Source organism: Salmo salar, chromosome 14, assembly GCF_965601325.2.
Source record: "Salmo salar chromosome 14, fSalSal1, whole genome shotgun sequence".
In the NCBI taxonomy this organism is placed as follows: Eukaryota; Metazoa; Chordata; class Actinopteri; order Salmoniformes; family Salmonidae; genus Salmo; species Salmo salar.
Window position 1 is genome coordinate 71,130,041 of NC_138304.1, and position 27,565 is coordinate 71,157,605.

Sequence of the window (27,565 nt, forward strand, 5' to 3'; positions counted from 1 at the left end):
TGCCGACTACAAAAAAAAAAAGGGAGGCACAGATTGGCCGGTCTGAGCATGATTACAGGGTAGGGTAATGACAGCCCTGATCTGCAGTAAGCCAGGTTGGTGAATTACAGTCATAGTACCGAAACCTCCTCACCTTCCTCTCTCAAGGCTGCCATATCCCAGTGTCGCAATGAGAAAAACCTGAAAGTCCTCATTTGTAACTGCGGACTATTCTTTCGCCTACACTGTTCATGGGTGAGACAAACATTCACTCGATCTGCCAAGCAGACTTATTCATGAGCTAATATCTCCTATGCAGGCACACCTTCCTGAGAGTGACAGAGTTTTTGAACGTACATTTAAACCACAACTAAGTGTTACATCTTACAATCAAGTTATTAAGGAAGTATACAAACTCCTCTTTTCATTTTCAAGATAATTGCTCAGAAACATTCTACATTCAGTAGATTTGATGTCATGCCTTATTACACACCGTTGTTAGACATGCACAGCACTTTTAACCCAAGAAACCTAATACGCTAACAACAAAAAGGTTGAGATCCTAGATGAGTTGAAATCTTATGACATAAAAGGGATCCAGGGATATTTTTGTACACTACATTTTATTGAGTTTTCTTTTACATTCAAGTACAGTGTTACACAATTGTCCCATTGTTTTAACACCCAACCAGACCAACAGTAAAAAAAAAAAAAAGCCATTGTTGACTCAAGGAAAATGAACTTGATAGCCTGGTCACTACCAAGCACCTCCTGCACCTTGTAGTGTTTGTTCATCTGCACATTCATATTCCCATTCTAACTGCACTCAACAGTAGACCTAATTTAGACAGGTTAGCTCATTTTATATGAATGTGTTTACAAGAGGATCAAATCCAGGTCAAATGTAAATGTGGTTCGGATAATATATGGATGCTTTAATTAACCCACCCCTGTGCTCAGGGTGTCGGTTTCCCACCCTGAGCACACAACCTGTCCACCACAGGGATTCCTTGTCTCTGTTGTTAAAGCAGGTCTTTACACTCTTTCTTTCTTTCTGAGGTATACCTGTGAAGAAACAGGGACACTGGTGGGGCAGGAGAGGAGAACACCATTGCACACACACACACACACACACACACACACACACACACACACACACACACACACACACACACACACACACACACACACACACACACACACACACACACACACACACACCCCAACTGCAGCGAGACAGAAATCCTCTTGGTTCTCACCAGTAAAGAGGATTTAAAAAATGAACCGTTGGTCCGCCTTTATGTTGTGTCATTCCAAATCCCAGGAACAAATAGGAGAGCGCGAGCGAGAGAGAGAGAGAGCGAGAAATACAGAGACTGGGGTTGGTTAGCTAGACACAGGAAGTAAAGTTCATTTTGGAAATAAACCAGACTGTAACAAAAGCAAATGGCAGTAGCAACAGAAGAATAAATAAACTAAAACAAACATCTCAGAGGCGTGTCTATACAAAGAGAAAATGATTCATGAATATAGGCAGTTCAGTCGTTAAAGAATAATACGCATTATTGCAAACAACCTGAGAAAATGTATGATATTTTGAAATATTCAAATTAAGATTGAGCAAGAAACCCCAAATAGATGACAGAATGTCAAGCCTAAAAAATACAATGTTCATTACAGTTCACATTTACATGAAGTAAATCATATTTACAAAGGGAGCAGTTTATTGATGTGCCATTTTTCATTTGAGCTGGTCTATCCCACAGTAAAAAAAACAAAAAAAAACTTCAGGTAAAGTTGTCAATTTCTCCCTGGTCATCTTCAAGAATTAAACCAACTAGACAAAAACGCAACAATCTCATTCGTACTCAGTGAATCAAGTTCCTTATTTAGATCTCTTTGACAACTAATGAGCCATATGACTAAATCAAATGCAGTGGTTAGACCAATGTGGATCAATGGATCTAGTTGGTTACTGTGCTCAAGTTCTGGTGTCTGTGTATCTGTCTTTATGTGTGTGTCTTTCTGTTTCATTAGACCGAATGCTGTATATAATTGCATGGTTTAACAGAGTAGGTCAAACCACAAAATAAACCCCTTCCACGGTCAAGTGACATTAACATTACCAGGCTTACAAGAGTAACTACTGTTCATGCCATTCAAAAGTGGGAGAAAACACAACAGATAATGAACTCAACCCATAGTACTGTGTGTTCTAACTGAAGGTGTGTGTGCTGTCAAACTACTCATTATCATTCATTGGATAAAAAAAAACACCATCAGCTCAATGTATTCAACTAAGGTTTCAAACAATAAATACTAGTGACTAAAAACAAGGATGTCGTTTTTCACAAAGCTAAGAAGTAGGTAAAAAGGGGTTGTGTTACAGTAAACATAAAATGGCAGTTGTTAATTTATGGTCCTAAAAACACACTTTTTGTATTTTTTGGGGGATTATACTACAAAAGCCAAAATAATACAAACAATATTCAAATTTCAACGATGGATCCATTTTAAAAGTGGAATACAACAAATAATGAAACTCATTAGTACAGCCCTGACTCACACACATTTTCCCTCCAAAACCAAAGAATGTCTTTGCCCACAAAAACATTCTTACCTTTTTTCCCCTCCCCCTAACATTTGCTGCGTGTTGGATCTTGTCGTTGCTGTTTTGACATGAAGCTCTTACGAGCAGATCTTGCAGATGTAAAAAAAAAGAAAATAAAAAAAAACGACCCTTGGGATCAAGCAGAGACACGGCGGTGGTAACGTCAGATTTATGAACCTGTGTCCGTCAGGTGTTTCAAAGTTTCAGACGATATTTGCCCATTCGCCTTGATGTTGTGATCAGTGAGGAGTGACCAAGTGACTAAGCCTTACAATCTTCTACATTATGTTGCCCCCACTAAATCCTCCTCCAGTTCCTCAAAGCTAAAATGATAATTCGTTACGGACAGGGCATCACCATCGCTCAAGTCTATGCATTTAATTTCCTAAGGAATATGTGGAGAAATTGATGTAAGCGATGACATTCCTCTGTTTTGCGAAGGTGGCCAGCATCCCATGGAGTGGTGGAAGCTGTTTACCTTAGCCAATGGGCTGGATGGAGAGGAGGGAACGTGTGTGAAGGAAAATAAGTCCATACAGACAGATAGATGTTAGACGGGATAGATGCGTTGGAGCTTTCCGGTCCAATCCAAGCACAATGACCCAGAGTCCCAGACACACCACCATTTTCAAAGGAGATGACCAGCTCCTAGGGAGGAATGTTGTGACCCCTGTGGTTATGTGGGCTTTGTGATGAAATGTTCGTTTCGCTGGACCGACCTGGGGGAGGGTTCCACCTGATTGGTCTTCCCGACTGCAGAGATGGATCTTGAGGGGAATAATTGGCTGATTCTTTGGGTTGATAGCTCCTGTGAGCGAGAAGAAAGGGGTCACATGACTTATAGTTTATCACTAAGAACACTGTAGTAAAAAATAACTTCTGAAGTTAAATGACTCCCCCCCCCCCCATCATCCCTCATCTGAAAGTCTTTCACCTCTTAGGTGAACATTGGCAATAGTTAGGCTATACAGTATCTACTGGCTTTTGTTCTACTTCAACTCCCAAAATGCTAATAGCCCAAATGAGGATCTTTGCCTTGTTCATTCAGACGAAAGAAGCACACAGATTTTCTGTAGCTATGCCAGAATCGGACTTGGTGCCCACTCCCTACAGTATGTGTAAAGTCAACATTCTTATCTGAAAGGCAGAGGCCTTTCAGGTCAGACTTGTGTGATAGGGAGTGGCACCATAGAATGGTAGCTATAACTTCAGACACAGTGCAATAAGAATGTCATCAACAAGGATATGTTTGTCCCAGGCTCTGGAGACAGCCTTGATAACTGCTGTTACAACAGAGGATAATGCTAGCTTGCGTCGCCTGACAAGGGAACGCAAACAACTTGAGGATAATATGGAGTTATCACAGAGCGACTTACCAGCTTTCCTCGGGGCTCTCTTCTAGTATGGCGACTCGATCCTGAAACAGAACGTGAAAGAAAATAGTGCCGATTAGTGGAACGATGACCTCGCTTTGAAGGGATTTGAGCAAACAAGACGCCTCACTGTTGTGGGGATGATAACTTTGCTTTGACATCCTGAATGACTTGATTTTAGATCATATACCCACATGACAGCAACAAATATAGACAGGCAGCTATCATTTCAAAGGAATTATGTCTCCTTATTTCTTTGATGGAATGCCCATAGGTAGCTCTTTTACAATTTAACCCCATATACGGGTTGAAAATGGCAGATTTGAACACTGATAAGCACCTAAATTGGAATGCAGTGGCTGTACAGTAACTGCGATTCAGTGCCTTAGACCGCTGCGCCACGCAGGAGGCCGTTCTTAATTGTCAATATTTATGATCACAATGCTTAAATGTACAGTTACAAGATGACATGGCATCATACGCTGGCTGTTCTGAACAGAACGGGCCTATGTTTGTCGTATTGTGAAGAAAGTTGGCGGGGAACACACATCTGAATGCCCTCGTGGCTCTATTCTATGCCTACCAACCTTACGATCTGCTTCTCTGAATTGCCTTGTGAAAGCCTAACGCTGTAACATCGTATTTTGTAACTTAGCAAGCCATGGTGGCAATAGAGCGCGCTTTCAAATGATGCCTACCTGACCAGATTGCGATTTATAATGGACTGTTTTTGGAATGTGTAAACACCAACAGTAATTGTGTGATGGCGGGGATGCAGGACTGTGTTCCAAGCAAAACAGCTACAAGTCTGCTTGCTTTAGTTCCTCAACAGTACAGCTAGGACAGTTCAAAATAGCACCTTATACTGCCGTACCAAGCAAAAGAGCAGTAACTGCACATTTGGTCAAACATGAGTTATTTACATTTGTTATACATTAAATATATGCTTTATCATGAAGACAAATATCATATCCTGCCTCCATTGTGTTGTGTTATGTAGAAAATGGGGGTTCATGTTTGCAGTGACTGGAAAAAGGCACAAACTGCCATCACTCACATCAGTTACTGCCTTTTACCTTGGTTTCACTGAGTTTGGGCTGCAGTGTCTACGGTTTACCTTGGTATTATTTATTGTTCTTTGCTGACACAAGTATCAAACTATATATAAACACTGACAGCCACAAAATAAAGTCAAATAAACATGTTAACACAAGCTTGTGTAAAAAAAAAAATTGTAATGGAAACATATTCCAGTGGGTGTACCAAGCAAGGCAGTAAATGCAGTCTAGGGTCAAAGGTCATGTCAGAGGTCAGGGTCCAATAATAATAAAAAATAACCTCATAGTAAGACAGATAATCACATCTCCAATGATCTGCCTACAATTCATTTGGCTGGACAATAAACTTCGAAGTCATTTTTCTCAGTTTCACTCTATGAGCAGTTACTGCTATTTTGCTTGGTAGGGCAGTATAGTTGAAGACTCTTCTTTGAGTCCTAAAAGTGCATTGACATTACTTAGGAACTGTGCACACTTTGGAGAGGTGTGTAGCCACTTAGAGACACCAGTTAGACCTCAAACAATTTCATGTCTTTTTGTCTTATGTTGCACCTACACCACATTTTTCCCATTAATATTCTTATCATGTTACTGAATGTATCCAGAGTATTTTTAGATTTCGATAACAACAAATGCGGCGAAAAGTACAGTAAATGTAAAATGCACATAAAATCAACAGTGTAATGTTTGGATTCAATCTTGTGTTTAATTAACTGTTTTGTCCTCACCTATAGTTGAATCATTTTCCCATAATCTCCAAACGGTTTCCTTTTAATGGATACCATGGTTATGTTTTTCATATTCCTTCTGTAAGAAACATTTCTATTTAGCTCTATCCATATAGGCCAATTCCCACGAGTGTAAAGGGTTAATGAACAGACCCCAATGCCCTGACAAACACGAGCAGTGTTGGTAGATACTGTAACCTTTTTTATGCTGGGATCTCATCTCAGAAAGCATCAGAGCATTTAGCCTAGTTGTACACCATTGATAAGAGCAGTAGACAACACAGGAAGAGGACGACTCAATAACTACAATATCAACTACGGGTACTTGACGGTCTTCGCTTTGTTCCTGCAGATGTGCCCGTCTACCAGTACTATGGCTGAATTACGGCATGTCTTCACAGACATATGAATATGTCCGTGTGGAATGGCCCTCAGGACAAACCGTATGGAGGAAACTGTCCTCTCTTACCTGCCACTGGGACTTAAAGAGGGAACCGAGTGGAAGAGAGGATTGTAGAGTAAGAATGTTAGAATGACAGACGGCAAAAGACAGATGAGGCGAGAAGAAGAGCGAGATGGACAGAAAGAGAGAGAGAGAGACCTGTGCAGACACGACGGTGACATTCCAACCATACTCTCAACTCAGCATCTCCCCTATCCCCAGTGACTATCCTGGGAAGAACAATTTCCAATTGTGGACGATAAAGAAGAGCATATCTTCCCCTTATCTAATCATTGTTCCACTGACACTATGTCCACCTCTCTAGTCCGTCAGAAATGAGAAGAGAGGCTTAAGCTCGGCTGGAAGGGTCTGTTCCACTGCTCGGGGGCACCACGCCCAGACAGCTTGTTATCTTAAGAGGATTCAGAGGAGCGAAAAAAGTGGCGGACCCCGCTGTTGAGATGGAATCTTCCGCTCCTGAGTGTGAGGCTAGAGAGAGTGTTGGAATGTGGTCCAACTGTGTTTTCAAAATACTGAAACCCACAGCGTTGATCCAGGCTGACAAGGCCAGGCAGAATGAGTAGGAAGAGTCAGGATAAACACACGCAGATCTTTGGAACACTTATCTACTGTATACATGTCGTCATGGTATTGATCGAGCCAATATCAACAGAATCATATCTTAGTTGCTTAAATCACTTGGATACTCTGTAAAAGTGTCCAGTGACATATATTAGAACATGGTTAAACAGATTCAGTGTATACCTGAGACAGACATTTATATGCTCAACCGGTGGAAAAAAATCTGCTCACTATAAAGAGTGACCTTTACCAGAAACCTACAATGTCAGCACCTGTAAATCGCTAATCCCCATCTTACATAGGGGCCTGGCCTGCTGTGCAGCCACTTATCACACTAATCAGGAAACAGTATCTGCCTTTGCACCCGCCAGTCCCTCTCCCAATTAAACAAGTGTGCAGCTGTGTGTGAACCCAGTCGTGCACACAGGGCGGTCTAAACCTGACCAACCAGGTATCTGCTTTCAACAACATACTGCATTCCCCTTGTTCACTGGCTGTCAGCTTGTTAGTTCTCTGGTAGGAAGTCTGCACTTTCGGTGAAACAGAGCAAGCGGTTAGAAATGCGTGTCATGCTGGTTGGTTATCTGGGGGCTCATCTTCCTGTCTGGATGAAGGTGGTTGGGTTCACATTTGCATCAGAAATCCATGTAACTTTATTTCCATTTCCTTGTTTTAATATAGCGTCACATCCTGTTGAATGTGGAACGAGGAAGAGCTCGGTTTTGTTTGAAAAGTTTGTTTGAAAGTGTATTGGAAAGTTCTTGGTAGCTAGCTTCTTAGTTTGAATCCGGTGACGCAGTTGGCATCAGTTGCTGGGACTGTCTATCTCTTTCCAGTGATCCTGCCGACCAAGGACGGGTCTGAGGAGCTATTTGGCGTCACTGCTAGCCTGGCTGCTAGCTAGCTGCATATCAAGCTAGCGGGTTTTCTTTAACGCAGCCCACGACTCTATCACACGTGAAGGTTCTTTTAAACGAACAAAAAAGACCTACAAGCAGTTGTTACAACAACAACAAAATAGCTTAAAGTGTTTTGTCCAAATACTCGTGGATTCTACTAATAAAAGAATGAACGACCTGACCAGAGAGGTCCAGGACCTGAAGAACAGTTTGCAGTTCTCCCAGGGTCAGCTCGATGAGTTGAAACAGGAGAACGGCAAGATGACAACAATCTGTAAGTCACTGAGAGAGGACATCAGTTCTGTGTGTGAATCCATGATAACAAAAACAATAACAGATAAATCAGACTAAAGATAAATCAGATCTCGAGGGACAATCAAGGCGGAACAACATGGTTGTGGATGGAATTGCAGAATCTCCACATGAGACCTGGACGGAGTCTGAGGACAAAGTGAGGGAAATGATCTCTGAGAAACTGAAGATGGACCGCAGGAAGATTGAGGTGGAGCGCGCCCACAGGACTGGAAAACCCACCACCGGCCCAGGTGATAGGCCCAGGCCAATAGTGGTCAAGTTCCTGAGGTTCAAGGACAAGGTAGCTGTTCTGGAAAGAGCCAAGAACTTGAGCGGAACGTAGATCTTCCTCAACGAGGACTATCCTGAAGCTGTGCGCCAGAAGTGGAAAGAACTGATCCCAGCCATGAAAGCTGCCAGAGCGCGTGGGGACATTGCTTACATCCGTCATGACAGGCTCATGGTCCACCCTCCCTCCCAGAAGCCTGGAAGGGATGAGAGAGCCAAGCCTATGGGTTCGTAGCTTCAACCCCGCAGTACACACACACACCAAGTGATTAATGGACGGCTGAATGTACATTTTTTTCTCTTGCTTTGTTTGCTCTTTTCAGTATCATGTCTATCTCTGATAAGCTACCCAGGAAAGGGCTGAAAATAGCCCATATTAATATATGTAGCCTTAGGAATAAGATTCATGAAATCAATAACTTGCTAACATCAGATAGCATTCATATATTAGCCATTTCTGAGACTCACTTAGATAATTCATTTGATGATACATCAGTAGCAATACAAGGATATAACATCTATAGAAGAGACAGAAATGCTTATGGGGGAGGTGTGGCTGTATATATTCAGAGCCATATCCCTGTAATGCTTATAGAGGATGTTATGTCAAGTGTTATTGAAGTGTTGTGGTTGCAGGTTCACTTAGCACAACTAAAGCCTTTTCTTTAGGTGTGTTGCTATAGGCCACCAAGTGCTAACAGTCAGTATCTAAATAATGTGTGTGAAATGCTTGATAGTGTATGTGATGTAAACAGAGAGGTCTACTTTCTTGGGGACCTGAATATTGACTGGTTTTCATTAAGCTGTCCGCTCAAGAGGAAGCTTCTTACTGTAACCAGTGCCTGTAATCTGGTTCAGGTTATTAATCAACCCACCAAGGTGTTTACAAACACTACAGGAACAAGATCATCCACATGTATGGATCACATTTTTACTAATACTGTAGAACTTTGTTCTAAAGCTGTATTCGTACCCATTGGATGCAGTGATCACAATATAGTGGCTATATCCAGGAAAGCCAAAGTTCCAACAGCTGGGCCTAAAATAGTGTATAAGAGATCATACAAAAGATTTTGCTGTGACTCTTATGTGGATGAAATATTTGTTGGTCTAATGTGATTAATGACGAGCATCCAGACACTGCACTTGATGAATTTATGAAATTGCTTCTTCCAATTATTGATAAACATGCACCTGTTAAGAAACTAACTGTTAGAACTGTTAAGGCTCCATGGATTGATGAGGAATTGCAAAACTGTATGGTTGAAAGTGATGGGGCAAAAGGAGTGGCTAATAAGTCTGGCTGCACATCTGACTGGCTTACTTACTGCAAATTGAGAAATGATGTGACTAAACTCAACAAAAAGAAGAAGAAACTATATCATGAAGCCAATATCATTGATATAAACAATGATGGAATAAAACCTTGGAGTACTTTAAATTAAATTATGGGCAGAAAGACAAATTTGGCCTCCCGAGTGGCGCAGTGGTCTAAGGCACTGCATTGCAGTGCTAGCTGTGCCACTAGAGATTCTGGGTTAGAGTCCAGGCTGTGTCGCAGCCGGCCGTGACCGGGAGACCCATGGGACGGCACACAAATGGCCCAGCGTTGTCCGGGTTAGGGGAGGGTTTGGCCGGCAGGGATGTCCTTGTCCCATCGTGCACTAGCGACTCCTGTGGCGGGCCCGAGCCCACTGCACGCTGACACGGTCACCAGGTGCATGGTGTTTCCTCCGACACATTGGAGCGACTGGCTTCCGGGTTAAGTGGACATTGTGTCAAGAAGCAGCGGGGCTTGGTTGGGTTGTGTTTCAGAGGGCGCACAGCTCTCGATCTTTACCTCTCCCATGTCCGTATGGGAGTTGCAGCAATGAGACAAGACTGTAACTACCAATTGTATACCAGGAAATTAGGGAGAAAAAAATATAAAAAATAAAAAAAAATAAAGAAAGAAAGCCAAATTCAACTTCATCTTTCATCTTGGCTTATTCATCACAAAACCATTTGATGTTGGCAATTATTTTAATTATTATTTCATTGGCAAAGTGGGCAAACCTAAGCAGAAAATGCCAACAACGAACAGCGAGCAATTGTATTCATGCATAAAATAACAAATAATTAAAGAAAATCATTGCAAGTTTGAATTTTGTAAAGTTAGTGTGGAAGAGGTGGAAAAATGTATGTTATCGATCAATAATGGCAAACCTCCTGCCATTGACAACTTAGATGGAAAGCTACTGAGGATGGCAGCTGACTCAATAGCGACTCCTATCTGTCAAAATTTTTATCTGAGCCTAGAGGAAAGTCTTTGTCCTCGGGCCTGGAGGGAAGACAAAGTAATTCCGCTACCCAAGAGTGGTAAAGCGGCCTTTACTGGTTCTAACAGCAGACCTATAAGCTTGCTGCCAGCTCTTAGTAAACTGTTGGAAAAATGGTGTTTGACCAAATACAATGCTATTTCTCTATAAACAAATTAACAACAGACTTTCAGCATGCTTATAGAGAAGGGCACTCAACATGTACTGCACTGACACAAATGACTGATGATTGGTTGAAAGAAATTGATAATAAGAAGATTGTGGGAGCTGTACTGTTAGATTTCAGTGCAGCCTTTGATATTATTGACCATAACCTGTTGTTGAAAAACGTATGTGTTATGGCTTTTCAACCTCTGCCATATCGTGGATTCAGAGCTACAGTATCTAATATAACTCAGAGGGTGTTCTTTAATGGAAGCTTCCCTAATGTCAAACATGTCAAGTGTGGTGTACCGCAGGGCAGCTCTCTATGCCCTCTATTTTTTACCAATGACCTGCCGCTGGCATTAAACAAAGCACGTGTGTCCATGTACTGTATGCTGATGATTCAACCATATATGCATCAGCAACCACAGCTAATGAAGTCACTGAAACCCTTAACAAAAGACTTGCAGTCTGTTTTGGAATGGGTGGCCAGTAATAAACGGGTCCTGACCATCTCTAAAACTAAGTGCATTGTATTTGGTACAAATCATTCCTTAAGTTCTAGACCTCAGCTGAATCTGGTAATGAATGGTGTGGCTGTTGAACAAGTTGTGGAGACTAAATTACTTGGCGTTACCGTAGATTGTAAACTGTCATGGTCAAAACATATAGATTCAATGGTTGTAAAGATGGGGAGAGGACTGGCTGTATTAAAGAGATGCTCTGATTTTTTGACACCACACTCCAAAAAGAAAGTTCTGCAGGCTTTAGTTTTGTCTAATCTTGATTATTGTCCAGACGTGTGGTCCAGTGCTGCAAGGAAAGACCTAGTTAAGCTGCAGCTGGCCCAGAACAGAGTGGCACGTTTCGCTCTTAACTGTAATCAGAGGGCTGATATAAATACTATGCATGCCAGTCTCTCTTGGCTAAGAGTTGAGGAGAGACTGACTGCCTCACTTCTTCTTTTTATAAGAAACATTAATGTGTTGAAAATTCCTAATTGTTTGCATAGTCAACTTACACACAGCTCTGACACACACACTTACCCCACCAGACATGCCACCAGGGGTCTTTTCACAGTCCCCAAATCCAGAACAAATTCAAGAAAGTGTACAGTATTATATAGAGCCCATATTGCATGGAACTTCCTTCCATCTCAGAATGCTCAAATAAACAGCAAACCTGGTTTCAAAAAACAGATAAAGCAACACCTCGCGGCACCACGCCTCTCCCCTATTTGACCTAGATAGTTTGTGTGTATGCATTGATATGTAGGCTATGTGTGCCTTTTAATTTTGTTTTAGGTAGTTCTGTCCTTGAGCTGTTCTTGTCTATTGATGTTCAAGGTTTAATTATTTGAGTTCCATCTCCTTCGGGTTTTTTCTGTGCGCTCAATGCGCACATTGCGTAGTTTCTCTAGAGATCAATCAGATCAAGCCCGAACTGTGCGGTGTAGTAAGGAGTTGTAGTTTCCAACAAGACAAAATTCGACATAGTTTAGGGCAGCAAACGTGGTAATTAACTACAATGGCCATAATCCATTGCACGCCTGTATGTTTCTGTCAGGCAGACACGGAGAGGAGAGAAGAATGCACGCACGATCGAGAGGGATAGAAAGCAGTTGGTTAGCGAGGTACCTGAAAACACATGATCTAAGTGATTGATAGTTTGTATTCAGCAGTCATGAAAATATGCCTTATTTACTTTGACGAAGGAAATAACTCACAGGAAGGCCAAAAAGATCAAGGACATCAACCGCCCGAGCCACTGCCTGTTCACCCCGCTATCATCCAGAAGGTGAGGTCAGTGCAGGTGCATCAAAGCTGGGACCGAGAGACTGAAAAACAGCTTCTATCTCAAGGCCATCAGACTGTTAAACAGCCATCACTAGCACATTAGAGGCTGCCGCCGAAAGGCACTGTATTCTATTCTATTCTACGGTATCTTAGTCACTTAATGTTTACATATCTTGCATTACTCATCTGTGGCCCCATCGTCGGATGGGGCCACAGTGTCTCCTGACCCCTCCTGTCTCAGCCTCCAGTATTTATGCTGCAGTAGTTTTGTGTCGGGGGGCTAGGGTCAGTCTGTTATATCTGGAGTATTTCTCCTGTCTTATCCGGTGTCCTGTGTGAATTGAAGTATGCTCTCTCTAATTCTCTCTTTCTTTCTCTCTCTCGCTCTCTCTCTCGGAGGACCTGAGTCCTAGGACCATGCCTCAGGACTACCTGAGATGATGACTCCTTGCTGTCCCCAGTCCACCTGGCCGTGCTGCTGCTCCAGTTCCAACTGTTCTGCCTGCGGCTATGGAACCCTGATCTGTTCACCGGACGTGCTACCTGTCCCAGACCTGCAGTTTTCAACTCTCTAGAGACAGCAGGAGCGGTAGAGATACTCTCAATGATCAGCTATGAAAAGCCAACTGACATTTACTCTTGAGGTGCTGACTTGTTTCAGCCTCGACAACTGTGATTATTATTATTATTATTTGACCATGCTGGGCATTTATGAACATTTGAACATCTTGGCCATGTTCTGTTATAATCTCCACCCGGCACAGCCAGAAGAGGACTGGCCACCCCTCATAGCCTGGTTCCTTTCTAGGTTTCTTCCTAGGTTTTGGTGCTTCTACACCCGCATTGCTTGCTGTTTGGGGTTTTAGGCTGGGTTTCTGTACAGCACTTTGAGATATCAGCTGATGTAAGAAGGGCTATATGAATAAATTTGATATGTGCAGTTGAAGTCATAAGTTTACATACACTTAGGTTGGAGTCATTAAAACTCATTTTTCAACCACTTCACAGATTTCTTTAACCAATCTATAGTTTTGGCAAGTCGGTTAGGACATCTACTTGTGCATGACACAAGTAATTTCTCCAACAATTGTTTACAGATAGATTATTTCACTTATAATTTACTGTATCAAAATTCCGGTGGGTAAGAAGTTTACATACACTAAGATGACTGTGCCTTTAAACAGCTTGGAAAATTCCAGAAAATTATGTCATGGCTTTAGAAGCTTCTGATAGACTAATTGACATCATTTGAGTCATTGGAGGTGTACCTGTGTATGTATTTCAAGGCCTACCTTCAAACTCAATGCCTCTTTGCTTGACATCATGGGAAAATCTAAAGAAATCAGCAAAGACCTCAGAAAAGAAATTGTAGACCTCCGCAAGTCTGGTTCATCCTTGAGAGCAATTTCCAAATGCCTGAAGGTACCACGTTCATCTGTACAATTAATAGTACGCAAGTATAAACACCATGGGACCACGCAGCTGTCATACCGCTCTGGAAGGAGACGCTGTCTCCTGGAGATGAACGTACTATAGTGCAAAAAGTGCAAATCAATCCCAGAACAACAGCAAAATGACCTTGTGAAGATGCTGGAGGAAACAGGTACAAAAGTATCTATATCCACAGTAAAACGAGTCCTATATCAACATAACCTGAAAGGCCGCTCAGCAAGGAAGAAGCCACTGCTCCAAAACCACTATAAAAAAGCCAGACTACGGTTTGCAACTGCACATGTGAGACAAAGATCGCACTTTTTGGAGAAATGTCCTCTGGTCTGATTGGCCATAATGACTATCGTTATGTTTGGAGGAAAAAGGGGGAGACTTGCATCCGAAGAACACCATCCCAACCGTGAAGCACGGGAGTGGCAGCATCATGTTGTGGGGGTGCTTGGCTGCAGGAGGGACTGGTGCATTTCAAAAAATAGATGGCATCATGAGGCAGGAAAATTATGTGGATATATTGAAGCAACATCTCAAGACATTAGTCAAGAAGTTAAAGCTTGGTCGCAAATGGGTCTTCCAAATGGACAATGACCCCAAGCATACTTCCAAAGTTGTGGCAAAATGGCTTAAGGACAACAAAGTCAAGGTATTGGAGTGGCCATCACAAAGCCCTGACCTCAATCCTATAGAACATTTGTGGGCAGAACTGAAAAAGTGTGTGCGAGCAAGGAGGCCTACAAACCTGACTCAGTTACACCAGGTCTGTCAGGAGGAATGTGCCAAAATTCACCAAACTTATTGTGGAAAGCTTGTGGAAGGCTACCTGAGATGTTTGACCCAAGTTAAACAATTTAAAGGCAATGCTACCAAATACTAACAGAGTGTATGTAAACTTCTGACCCACTGGGAATGTGATGAAAGAAATAAAAGCTGAAATAAATCACTACTATTATTCTGACATTTCACATTCTTAAAATAAAGTGGTGATCCTAACTGACCTAAGACAGAATTTTTACTAGGATTAAATGTCAGGAATTGTGAAAAACTGAGTTTAAATATATTTGGCTAAGGTGTATGTAAACTTCCGACTTCAACTGTATATACTGTATTCTATACTATTCTACTGTATCTTAGTCCGTTCCACTCTGACATTGCTCACCCATATGTATATAGTCTTAATTCATTCCTACTTAGATTTGTGTGTATTGGGTATATGTTGTGTAATTTGTTAGATATTACTTGTTATATATTACTGCACTGTCGGAGCTAGAAGCACAAGCATTTTGCTACACCCGCAATAACATCTGCTAATCATGTGTGTGTGACCAATAAAATTTGATTTGATTTTACTAAAATAGTGATTTTGTCAGACGGCATAGGCAGCAGCTCTATAGAGATCAGATGATGACTTGGAATTAAATAATAAAGTATTTAAATAAAACAAATGTAATATACACAACAACTGAAATATTGTGATTAAAGTAAAGTGATAAATGATGGTTAATAAGTGATGCACAGTAATGGCAGTCACTACCATCATGGGACTTTTATTCATTGTTTAATTCTGTGTTCTTACAGCATTCAACCCACATAATGCATAGTGCATTTAATGTTTCAAAAAATAATTGAAAACCGGGATTATTTTTTAATAATTGAACCGAAACCAATCACAAAAAGCGCAAATTGCTCAGCACTACTGTTCTGCCGACAACACTCTTATTAGTGAGGAAGGGGTGAGGAATGAGAATGTGAACATGTACTCCAACAAGCTGGAGATCCAATGAGAAAAAGGGTTTTGAGCAAGGACACCTGTGGTATATTTCTCCCTTTCTGGTTTGTTCAGAACGCCCATGACCCGAAAGGGGTGTTTTTTTTATTGATTTCGGTTGCCAAATGCTGGAATGTGCGAGGCGTGTCAGCCTGTGTCTGCTTTAACTCTCTTTGCTCTGTCCAACAAAATCAGTACCTTATCTATGTGGACGCATATGAAAAGCTACAAAGAGTTTGCTGAAACAGGGCTTTGGGAGTGCAGAGAGTTTGGATGCTATGAACAGAGTGAAGATTCTGTACTTGGTAACAATCAGGCATACAAGTTCTAGGATGCCAAAGAAAGAGAGAAGTGAAAGCGATAACTGTAGATGCACAGGAAGGGTATTCAGAGACGATGACAGATTGTGTATCAATACACACAACAGCTGTGTCTGCAAAAAGAGCCATACTGGCTTCTATGGAATAGCATAAGTGGATCAAAAGTAGAACCAAGGGAACTCACGGTGGTTTTTTCCGTCTCATGTAGCGGACTCCTACGATGATGAGCACTAGGGCGATAAGCACGCCGATGACGATCCCAGCGATCTGCCCGCCAGACAGACCATCGTCAAGTGTTCCCTCCTCTGCGGAATCCCAAGAACAATCAGTCATTTATCATCATCATCATCATCAGAACATCTCAAAGTAGTGCAACGGCTTCATACGAGATAAACGTGGACAGTGCTACATGATTTGTAAGTAGAAGATCCTTACAACAGTTAGGGTGAGAAGACATCCTAAGAGCCATGGTGCTAAATGGTTGAATAGTATTACAGCCTCCACAATCAAACCTGTGACGGACAGCTTGTGGGCAACAGAGGTGCTCAGCCCGGTGACGGCGTTGCTGGCTTCACAGGTGTAAATTCCACTGTTCTTGTCCACAGCGGCTTCGATGACGTACTCGGCTGTCATCACGTCGGTCAGCGTCCCATTGAACTTCCAGGTGTAGGTGGCAGCAGGGAGAGAGACCGCGGCACACTTCAGCATGACTGGCTCTGTCACCTTTACGAAACTTAGCCCCTTCACGGACACAGTCTCAGGACCAACTGTGACATGGAAAGGAGAATTTTAGCTTTATACTTGAAATTCCCCTGGATTTGGCCATTCTGACCTAAATAATACTGCAGTGTAGCATACAGACAATTTATCATGGATTTAGGTGAAATACAAAGCTTTTCTTTTTGGATACTGTAACATTTATGAACAAAGTAACAGTAGAATTAACTTTGTTTAACCTTGATGGGTCAGGGTTGCGACCGGTGTTAAGGGTCAGTGAAGAGGTCAGAAGGCCCTTCTACTCACAGTTGACCCCTATCTTGAGGCTGGCAGAGTCTGTGCTCACAGCATTGGTCAGCTTGCATTGGTACTCTCCACTGTCCTCCTTCTGCACCGGCTTGATCGTGACCGAGCTCTTGTCTGCCGAGACCACGACCCTGTTGCTAGGAGACAGGGCCGCGCCATTCTTCAGCCACACTCGGGTGTCGGCGGTGCCGGCGGTTGCCTGGCAGCTCAGGGTGGCCGTGCTGTTACCTGCAACGAGCGTTCCATTGGGGCCTGTGATCTTAGCGCCGGATATGGCCTCTACAAACACAGAGGACAAATGGAGTTAGGGTTTACACAGACCAGATGATAACTCTGAAAGACAGCTGGTTTCACTTCCAACTACCAGATTTCAGAGTACTAAAGTATTTACAACGTAAACACCACATGAAGCTTGATGAACTATTCATTAGATTTCAGTTGAATGGATTGGACGATGTCTATTAAATAAAATAAAACATTGTACTTTCATTATACCATAATGACATTACATCTAACTAACCACTGGGCACACACTGGTTGAACCAACGTTGTTTCCACATCATTTCAATGAAATGACGTTGAACTAATGTGGAATAGATGTTGAATTGACGTCTGTGGCCAATGGGTAGCTGCTATATCACTGTCCAGCTTATATCAGGCCATGTTTCCATAAAATGTGACATCAAATAAAATGTAATTATTTTACAATGAGTCTTTGAATGGGCTGATGTACCAAAAACTTGTCCACCAACCAAAACCAAAGTACCTACATGAATAGATAATGCAATTAACATGCTCACTGGAACTGAAGGCCAACCTTGCCTTTTTGTTTTGGACAACATGTGAAACCACTGTCTTGTTAATCTCGATCTATCCTTTCCAGACTAATGAGTGTTGGAAAACTAATGCCAAGATAATATATTTTAAACACAAAGTTCATGGTCCTCAATGGTGACTCACAACTGCCTAACCAACACTTTGGCCAATAAGTGTCGAGTCAGGCTTGACGGCAAACATTTTCAGAGGCAAATTCCTATTTCCCCAGTTTTAGTCAGTCATTAAAAGTAAAATGTGTAACTCTATGATTCATGATGGAATAACTGGACTTAAAGTCACTACTGTTTACCAAGTACAGGGGAACATTCATAGAATAACTGAAAGGACTGCTAAATGGGCAACAATCCCCCCCCCCCAATTCCCCATCCCCAATCTCTCTTCCTTCTACAAAACAACACCCGACTCAAGGACTCCAGGCAATTTGAAAGACCATCCCCCAACCGTGCAGGTTTTAGTCACTCACAAAATGGTAGACTGTCTCCCGTTGTAAACAGTTTCCATGCACTCTTTGTACTACATGGCATGCAGCACATATTTCACTAGCTTTAAAAACCTATGAGGGAACGTACAAAGTTGCCATGATACGAGATCACTGGGTTTGAAACGTCTACGGCATGCTTCAAAATTACATGAAAAAAAATTCTGTGTTTGGTGTTATGCCTTCAGGGGCACCAAGCCAGGAAACAGGTTTCAGTCTGTCTGTTCATGGTATCACCTTAATAAGGATGATACAATCTCTTTGAGACAGGGTTGGAGGACTAACGGCAAATTCGAAAGAAACTGTGTTAAAAGTGGCTGAAAACAAACATTAAATTGTACAAAGGATTTTAACAACTTCCTTGTAATTAGTATAACAGTTCAACTAGAACACGTCAAGTCTAATAAAGTGTAATGAGTGCAACATCTGAAAGAACTGTTACTGACAAGAACCTCTGTAGAATACTGCAGCTCAACTGAACACAACTTGTTTCCCTACTTTTCTTTCCACTAGAGCAAGATTTGCCTCTCTAGGTCTCTAACAGTATACTGTGCATGGTCCCCCTTTTGTATTCACTAAAGCACCCTTCCTATCCATGTATAAAACCTTGATATCTCATTGGCTCTTGTGGTTCCACTCCTACTCACCTACTACAGTGAACTTGGCTGTTGTGGATTCCAGGTATCGCAAGGTTTTGGCGTTGCTGGCCATGCAGGAGTAGTTTCCACTCTGTGCCACGGCAACGTTGTCCAGTACCAGCTTGGGGCCAATCACATTGAGCAGGACTCCATTGTGGATCCACTGAAGCACAGCCGCAGGGCTAGACTGGGCTGAGCAAGTCAATGTAATGTTGGAACCCTTCTTTTGGACCTCAGCAGTGGGGGTGACTGTCGTGGCGATGTTTTCTGGCCCATCTGCAAATATATTGGAAAATAGTTAAGTTCGGCCGTGTTTAATGTAGGCCTAAGGCTGCAAACCACAATGTAGCAGCTCATAAAATCTTAACAAAAACAAGCCGCGAGAGGTCGATCCCCTCCCAGGTGCTCTATTCAGAGGGGCTATGACGAAATGTAGATCTTATCTGTACTGCATTTTCCTGTCGCCCGCATTGTACTAGCCTGATATGGATGGCTGATTTAGATCCGCCTGCCGCTCACTGTTACAATATAGAAAACGGCTGGCTTGACTTATTCTAAAGCCAGCACACAAAATAATTGATCTACTGCTCAATATCATATCTAAGTGTTGATAAAACTAGAGCTCGGAATGTTGGTGTGATTTCAGCATAACAGAAGAGGGGTTTGGGTGTAGAAACGCCTACTGGGAGTGTACCAAGTCACACAAAGCCTCCTAAGACTCTAAACTAAACATTACCTGAACCTTTCAGATAGCCTGGCAGAGACGTGAGTGGAATCAATGGATAAGAATATTAGCCTGGTCCCAGATCCGTTTGTGCTGTCTTTATAACAATGACGAGACAGCACAAACAGATGTCAGACCAGGCTATAAGAACACATGTACTTACAGCGGACAGTGAGGTTGAAGGGGGCACTGTTCTCGCTCTCTAGATTGTTGAAGGCCGTGCAGTAGATGGGTCCGACCAGATCCTTCCTGAACACTCCAGCCACGGTCAGCACTGTGTAGTTTGCACTCAAAGTCACATGCTTCCCGTCGGTGACCAGCGGGGCGGTGCCGTTGAGCCACTTGTACGTGAGGAAGGAGCCTTTGGCCGAACAGGTCAAGACCACAGTGCTGTTGAACTCGACCGCTTCGTCCAGGTTGGACGTGATGGTCACGGCGGAGACCGGTTCTGAAGAGGGGAGGGCGGAGGTAGAGGAAGGTGAATGGGAGGATGAGGTGACGTGATGGACAAATAGGTCAAGGGGCGTCAGGGTAACTGTTATGTCAGTACTTGCGTTTTGAGGCAGAGGGAGGGGGATTAATGAAGCTGTACTCTAAGGCAAAGCAATGTCATTTGGTAGTGGAAGACCAGGGGGAGGGAGCGAAAGCATTAAACTCCTGAATAGTAAATAACAGGTTGTCAGCAAAGACTTTCTGAATATGTTGTGAACTGGACAAGTGCTCATTCAATGGTTGTGATGTCATAGATTAAACTGCATTTTACTGACCAAAAATACACAGGGGTCATTTTAATCTGACCTAATAAAATGGTATATCACCTTATAGTGGTTTTACACTTTGCCATAACATGAAAGCCATTTTCCCCAGTTCTGACTCATCATTGCCATCCTTCAAAGCTTTGAATATGTGGCGCAGCACGTGAACGGGGGCAAATGAAGGACGTTACTACTTCACAGGAGAGGCATTTCAAAGTAAAAAAAAGTTTTTGCATCGAAATAAATTTTTTAGGGCAGAAATTCCTTCTTGAACATATGAACTTTAATAACAAACCAGTATACTAATAACAATGTTAAATTACGAGCCTAGTTGGTAAGTTACGAAAAAAGACATGAACCTTCCCACTAGCAGTGATTGGTTGAAATAGAGGGACTGGACATGGAGAGGGATGACTTCTGATTGGTCTGCCATGTCACAGGCTGTAATAGAACCAACGAGTGTATCATGAAATCAGTAAATAAAAAACTCAAAACAAGACATGGTATCAAGAACGAGATAAAACTATCTGAAATGAGACACCTATGATTCCCCACATGGCAGCTTCTTGTCATTGTTGCTAGCTATCTGACCGTTCAGAATCACATCATCATTTTTGTGACCTTGTCAGCCAACCGTCTGTAGACGGACAACTGTCCCTATGTGAATTCGTAATGCTGCAATATGTAACTTATTGGGAGATCTGAACAAATTCACATAGAACTGTGAGTTATAGATATGTCATTCTCATTGAAAGCAAGCCTAAGAAACGGTAGATATATTCTATGTGCGCTAAATCTCTTCCCGTTGTTTAGTTTTTGCATCTTTTATACTCAGTTTTGTACACCAGCTTCAAACAGCTGAAAATGCTATATTTTTGCTCATGGAAAATATATTTTTCAGTGGTTTAGATGGTACAATGATTCTCTACACTATACATGCTTGTTTTGTCACATAAACTGAAATGAGGTGAACTATTTGAATTTTTGCAACCAGGAAATAGTGCAGCTTTAAAGATAACGGTGGGGCTAAGGCTTAAGAGGGTGTGAACAATGCTGAACGGGAGTAAACAAAGAACAGCTCTCTAACAACTGAAAACTTTGAAAGGCTTTTCCTCAAAACTGGGAATACCAGATTATCAACTTTTAAAGCAGCAGGGCTTTCCAATAGCTTTCTCCAACTGTAGTTTATGCTATACCATTACGAAGCTCTGTACTTTTATGCAATGTAAAAAATTTAAAAAACAGAAATCAGTAACAATAAGCGTTTCTGTTTTGGTAAAAATCTGAGGGACTGGGCTGGAGAAATGTAACCACTCTCAAATTCACAGACATAGCTATGGATGCAAGGACTGACCATCCATGATATCAAAATGATAATTTCAGCAATGTTCTGCGCCTATATAGTGTTTGACATTTACTTTGTTTACAAACATTGTAGTAAAACAAGCTTATATTTTCGATTCTGATGGGGAACAACAGTTAAACTACACTACCGTTCAAAAGTTTGGGGTCACTTAGAAATTTCCTTGTTTTTGAAAGAAAAGCACATTTTTTGGTCTATTACAATAACGTCAAATTGATCAGAAATAGAGTGTAGACATTGTTAATGTTGTAAATGACTATATTAGCTGGAAACAGCTGATTTCTAATGGAATATCTACAGAGGCCCATTTTCACTAACCATCACTCCTGTCTTCCAATGGCACATTTTGTTAGCTAATCCAAGTTTATCATTTTAAAAGACTAATTGATCATTAGAAAACCCTTTTGCAATTATGTTAGCACAGCTGAAAACTGGCCTTTAGACTAGTTGAGTATCTGGAGCATCAGCATTTGTGGGTTCGATTACAGGCTCAAAATGTCCAAAAACAAAGGCCTTTCTTCTGAAACTCGTCAGTCTATTTTTGTTCTGAGAAATGAAGGCTATTCCATGCGAGAAATTGCCAAGAAACTGAAGATCTCTGTGTACTACTCCCTTCACAGAACAGCGCAAGTAGTGTAAGTAGTGTAAAGTTGTTTTCTTCAAGAATCCTATGGTACATATCATTAATTTATACAAAAATGTACTGACTGCCCATTTAATTTGACATACAGTGCATTCAGAAAGTATTCAGAACACTTGACTTTTTCTACATTTTGTTACGTTACAGCCTTATTCTAAAATGGATTAAAAACATGTTTTTCCTTCATCAATCTACACACAATATCCCATAATGACAAAGCAAAAACAGGTTTTTAGAAATGTTTGCAAATGTAAAAACATTAACTGAAATATCACATTTACATAAGTATTCAAACCCTTTACTCAGTACTTTGTCAAAGCACCTTTGGCAGCAATTACAGCCTCGAGTCTTAGGTATGACGCTACAAGCTTGGCACGCCTGTATTTGGGGAGTTTCTCCCATTCTTCTCTGCAGTTCCTCTCAAGCGATGTCATGTTGGATGGATTGCGTCGCTGCACGGCTATTTTCAGGTCTCTCCAGAGATGTTCGATCGGGTCAAGTCCGGGCTGTGGCCGGACAACTCAAGGACATTCAGAGACCTGTCCAGAATCCACTCCTGCGTTGTCTTGACTGTGTGCTTAGGGTCATTGTCCTGTTGGAAGGTGAACCCAGTCTGAGGTCCAGAGTGCTCTGGAGAAGGTTTTCATTAAGGACTTTGCTACGTTCATCTTTCCCTCAATCCTGAATATTCTCTCAATCCCTGCCGCTAAAAACATCCCACAGCATGATGCTACCACCACCATGCTTCACCGTAGGGATGGTGCCAGGTTTCCTCCATTTGTGACACTTGGCATTCAGGCCAAATAGTTCAATCTTGGTTTAATCAGACCAGAGAATCTTGTTTCTCATTGTCTGACAGTCCTTTAGGTGCCTTTTGGCAAACTCCAAGCGGGCTGCCAAGTGCCTTTTACTGAGGAGTGGCTTCCGTCTAGCCACTCTACCATAAAGGCCTGATTGGTGGAGTGCTGGTTGTCCTTCTGGGAAGTTCTCGCATCTCCACAGAAGAACTCTGGAGCTCTGTCAGAGTGACCATCGGATTCTTGGTCACCTCCCTGACCAAGGCCCTTCTCCACCGATTGCTCAGTTTGGCCGGGCGGCCAGCTCTAGGAAGAGTATCGGTGGTTCCAGACTTCTTCCATTTAAGAATGATGGAGGCCACTATGTTCTTGAGGACCTTCAATGCTGCATACATTTTTTGGTACCCTTCCCCAGATATGTGCCTCGACACAATCCTTTCCCGGAGCTCTACGGACAATTCCTTCATCCTCATGGCTTGGATTTTGCTCTGACATGTACTGTCAACTGTGGAACCTTATATAGAAAGGTGTGTGTGCCTTTCCAAATCATGTCCAAGCAATTGAAATTACCACAGGTGGACTACAATCAAGTTGTAGAAACATCTCAAGGATGATCAATGGAGACAGGATCCACCTGAGCTCAATTTCGAGTCTCACAGCAAAGGGTCCAAATACTTTTGTAAATAATGTTTTTCTGTTTTTTTAAAACCTGTTTTTTCTTTGTCATTATGGGATATTGTGTGTAGATTGAGGACATTTTTTGATTTAATCTATTTTAGAATAAAGCTGTAACGTAACAAAATGTGGAAAAAGTCAAGGGGTCTGAATACTTTCCAAATGCACTGTAAGCCCCCAAAGAGAAATTGCATCACATAGGCTGTGTGTCTAGCTGAGATATGGCAAAACTAATTTGTGATCCTGGCATGGTTAAGCATCAATCTAGGAAATGCCTTGTGACACTGCACGCACGCACACACACACACACACACACACACACACACACACACACACACACACACACACACACACACACACACACACACACACACACACACACACACACACACACACACACACACACACACACACACACACAGTTGCCTAGCTCTGTAGCAGGTAGCCTAGTGGTTAAGAGTGTTGGGCCAATAACTGAAAGGTTGCTGGTTTGAATGCCCGAGCTGACTAGGGTGAAAAATATTTTGATGTGCCCTTGAGCAAAGCACTTAACTCTAATTGCTCCTGTAAGTTGCTCTGGATAAGAGCTTTGCTAAATTACTAAAATGTAAATTATAAAATGGGCAGTTTGAGCTCTGAATGCTGATTGGCTGACAGCCGTGGTATGTCAGCGAAGGGTTGCAAGATCAAAGGAAAAAATCTGTCGTTCTGCCCCTGACCAAGGCAGTTAACCCACTGTTCCTAGGCTGTCATTGAAAATAAGAATGTGTTCTTAACTGACTTGCCTAGTTAAATAAAGGTAAAATTAACAAATGTCAGACCATATACCATGGGTATGACAAAACATGTATTTTTACTGCTCTAATCACATTGGTAACCAGTTTATAATAGCAATAAGCCACCTCGGGGGTTTGTGGTATATGGTCAATATACCACGGCTAACACGGAACCCAAACCGGCTGCGCTTGCGCCATCGTGCATAAATACATTTTTTCCCCCTACATCAAACTCGATCAAGACACGCAGGTTAAAATATCAAAACAAACTCTGAACCAATGACATTAATTTGGGGAAAGGTCGAAAAGCATTAAACATGTATGGCAATTTAGCTAGTTAGCTTGCACTTGCTAGCTAATTTGTCCTATTTAGCTAGCTTGCTGTTGCTAGCTAATTTGTCCTGGGATTTAAACATTGAGTTGTTATTTTACCTGAAATGCACAAGGTCCTCTACTCCGACAATTAATCCACACATAAAACGGCCAACCGAACCTTTTCTAGTCATCTCTCCTCCTTCCAGACTTATATGGTGATCCATCTACACTTTCATAGTATTACCACGACAACCAGCAACACAGTTAGTCTTTCAATCACCCACATGGGTAAAACCAATGAGGAGATGGGAGAGGCAGGACTTGCAGCGCGATCTGCGTCAGAAATAGAAAGAAGTTCTATTTTAGCCCTTGGCATCGCAGACGCTCGTTGGCGCGCGCGCAATAATTGAATAACATGGATTTCTAAATTTATTTTGCGACGCTCGCGCACGCGACGTTGTGTCCAGACCAGACGGGCTGTGTCCAGACGGGCTGTGTCCAGACGCAACGTCGTGGTTAAGAACAACCCTATTTTCCAAGCTAAAGGGCCACGCCCTTAAGATGGATATAAAACCCTGAGCCTTAGCATCTTTTCAGGTTATCTCTCACTTTGATAGTTTTTGCCTTTTGACATGAACCATTTTTTTTTACTCGTTTAAAATATTTTTGGGGCAATTATACATCAAGAGGTATTTGTGGGGAGGGGCATACCTATCATCCAGGTAGGGTCTACTTGGGAATAAATAGAATAGACGAAAACAGTTGGTTGTAAATAACAATAAAGTAGATTTTTGGCAAACATATGCCAAAATGTGTAGGCTACTTCGGGTAATTTACGCATTCAATGAACGTTTTACGCATGCTTGCGATCAACGACTTTCTGTACTCACCTAGAACTCTGAGCAACGTTGTACCTGTGCGCTGTACAGCAGCACTAGTGACCATAGTCACTGCATAGTCTCCAGCATCCTTTGCCGTCAAGGATCCCAGCTTTAATTCGCCGGTGGATGAATTCAGTGATACTCTTCCTGCGTAACCAGCGCCAACTGTCTCTCCTTTAGGCGCAGAAGTGACAACAGGTACAAGTCCACTACCACCGTTGAAATTCCAAGATACTGTGATAAAGTTGCCTACATCTGTGGGGATGATAATGGTTTTGAACGTGATGTTCTTTCCCTGTACTCCTTCCAAGGGGCCGGCTGGCAGTACACTCTGCCCGTTGCAGCATCCTGAGAGAAACCGGTTTGAATGCAGGTGTTCACTTCAACATACAAGTGTGTGATAGACATCAAGACAGGAGCAAGCTTTATGCAATGGACTAGCGAACAGTTATAAATAATGTTAGCCTATTATTGGTCTGAAAAAGGCATTATACTAGAACAACGGCAATGCGCCTTCAAAAACAAACCCAGCCAACACAACTCAAAGTATTTTGTATTTACTATTAAATGTAGGCCTAACAATAATTAATATATTCATTAATCTTACCAACAGCTGACAGCAAAATGACAAGCGACCTCAAATTAAGCAAATCCATCCCAGATGTCTGGAACCCTTCTTGCGACAGAGAATAATGCGGGCTACTTGTCGCTTTTACGAACTGAATGAGTACTCACTTCCTTACGGGTACACACCCAGTAAAGGTGTCAACATCAGAAAACCCGCCTCTTTGAATGGATTTATACCCTTCACATACCACACTCTATTTTGACGTACTACAACATATTATTACCAATAAGAATGAACAAGTCAAATAAATTATAATCTCTAGTATGCCCCAATATTTCAAATAGCCTAACAATTTATGCCAAGTCATCATAAACGCTCATAGAGACTACTATTACTGTAAGTTTAGCAATTCAACCATTAAGAAAATCTAAATACAATGTATTGCTTGAAAAGTAGGAATTACTATAGCTTTCCACGTGGCAAACAAAGACAAAAAATACATGTATTATTTCAAAAGATATTCACCCCAAACCCTAAAAAGCATTGTAGGCTAGTCTACTGCAATTGTTTTAGGTCAATGTTGATTTTGCCATCTGCCTTGACAGTGCTGACACCCAGTGGAATATACCAGACAAGGTTTCAGCTTGATAGTTCAGTTGTACACTAGGCAAAATGTCTAGGTCTGGAATTTCCAGAGACTAGGTCTTGGAGGCAGAATATCAGACAGAAATAAAGAAATACATTCTGGACAATAAAGTATCTATTCTACTGTACACGGTACATCGTTGAGGTCTCTCATGACCTGTATAGATGTGCCAGTACAGTGCACTATATCCTATGTAACAGACCACCAACACCACAGCTCGAGACGGCAGGAACTGGAATCTTCAATGTACATTTGAAGTCACTTTTAGATTCATATGAGTTGCGTTACACTAACCTGACAATCTGGGAAATGTCTCATTGAAGAAATGTCTCATTAAAGTTATAAAAATGTGGGAAATGTCTCATGTGACTTAAAGGGGCAATCTGCAGTTCCTATGTCCATG

At 41.9% G+C, this 27,565-nt stretch overlaps 1 protein-coding gene across 1 annotated transcript; it reads right to left on the minus strand.

The window, feature by feature from the left end:
• Nucleotides 1–583: 583 nt before the first annotated feature.
• On the minus strand, nucleotides 584–26,712 carry LOC106569982 (cell adhesion molecule CEACAM5). Its single transcript, XM_014141794.3, has 9 exons — nucleotides 26,556–26,712; nucleotides 25,958–26,296; nucleotides 19,910–20,194; nucleotides 19,032–19,298; nucleotides 17,070–17,348; nucleotides 16,559–16,813; nucleotides 16,231–16,351; nucleotides 3,967–4,007; nucleotides 584–3,398 (listed from the first exon to the last, which is right to left on the minus strand). Exons 1-8 carry the CDS (start codon nucleotides 26,602–26,604, stop codon nucleotides 3,989–3,991), a joined length of 1,614 nt encoding a protein of 537 aa, XP_013997269.1. The 5' UTR covers nucleotides 26,605–26,712; the 3' UTR covers nucleotides 584–3,398; nucleotides 3,967–3,988.
• Between the last annotated feature and the right edge of the window lie 853 nt (nucleotides 26,713–27,565).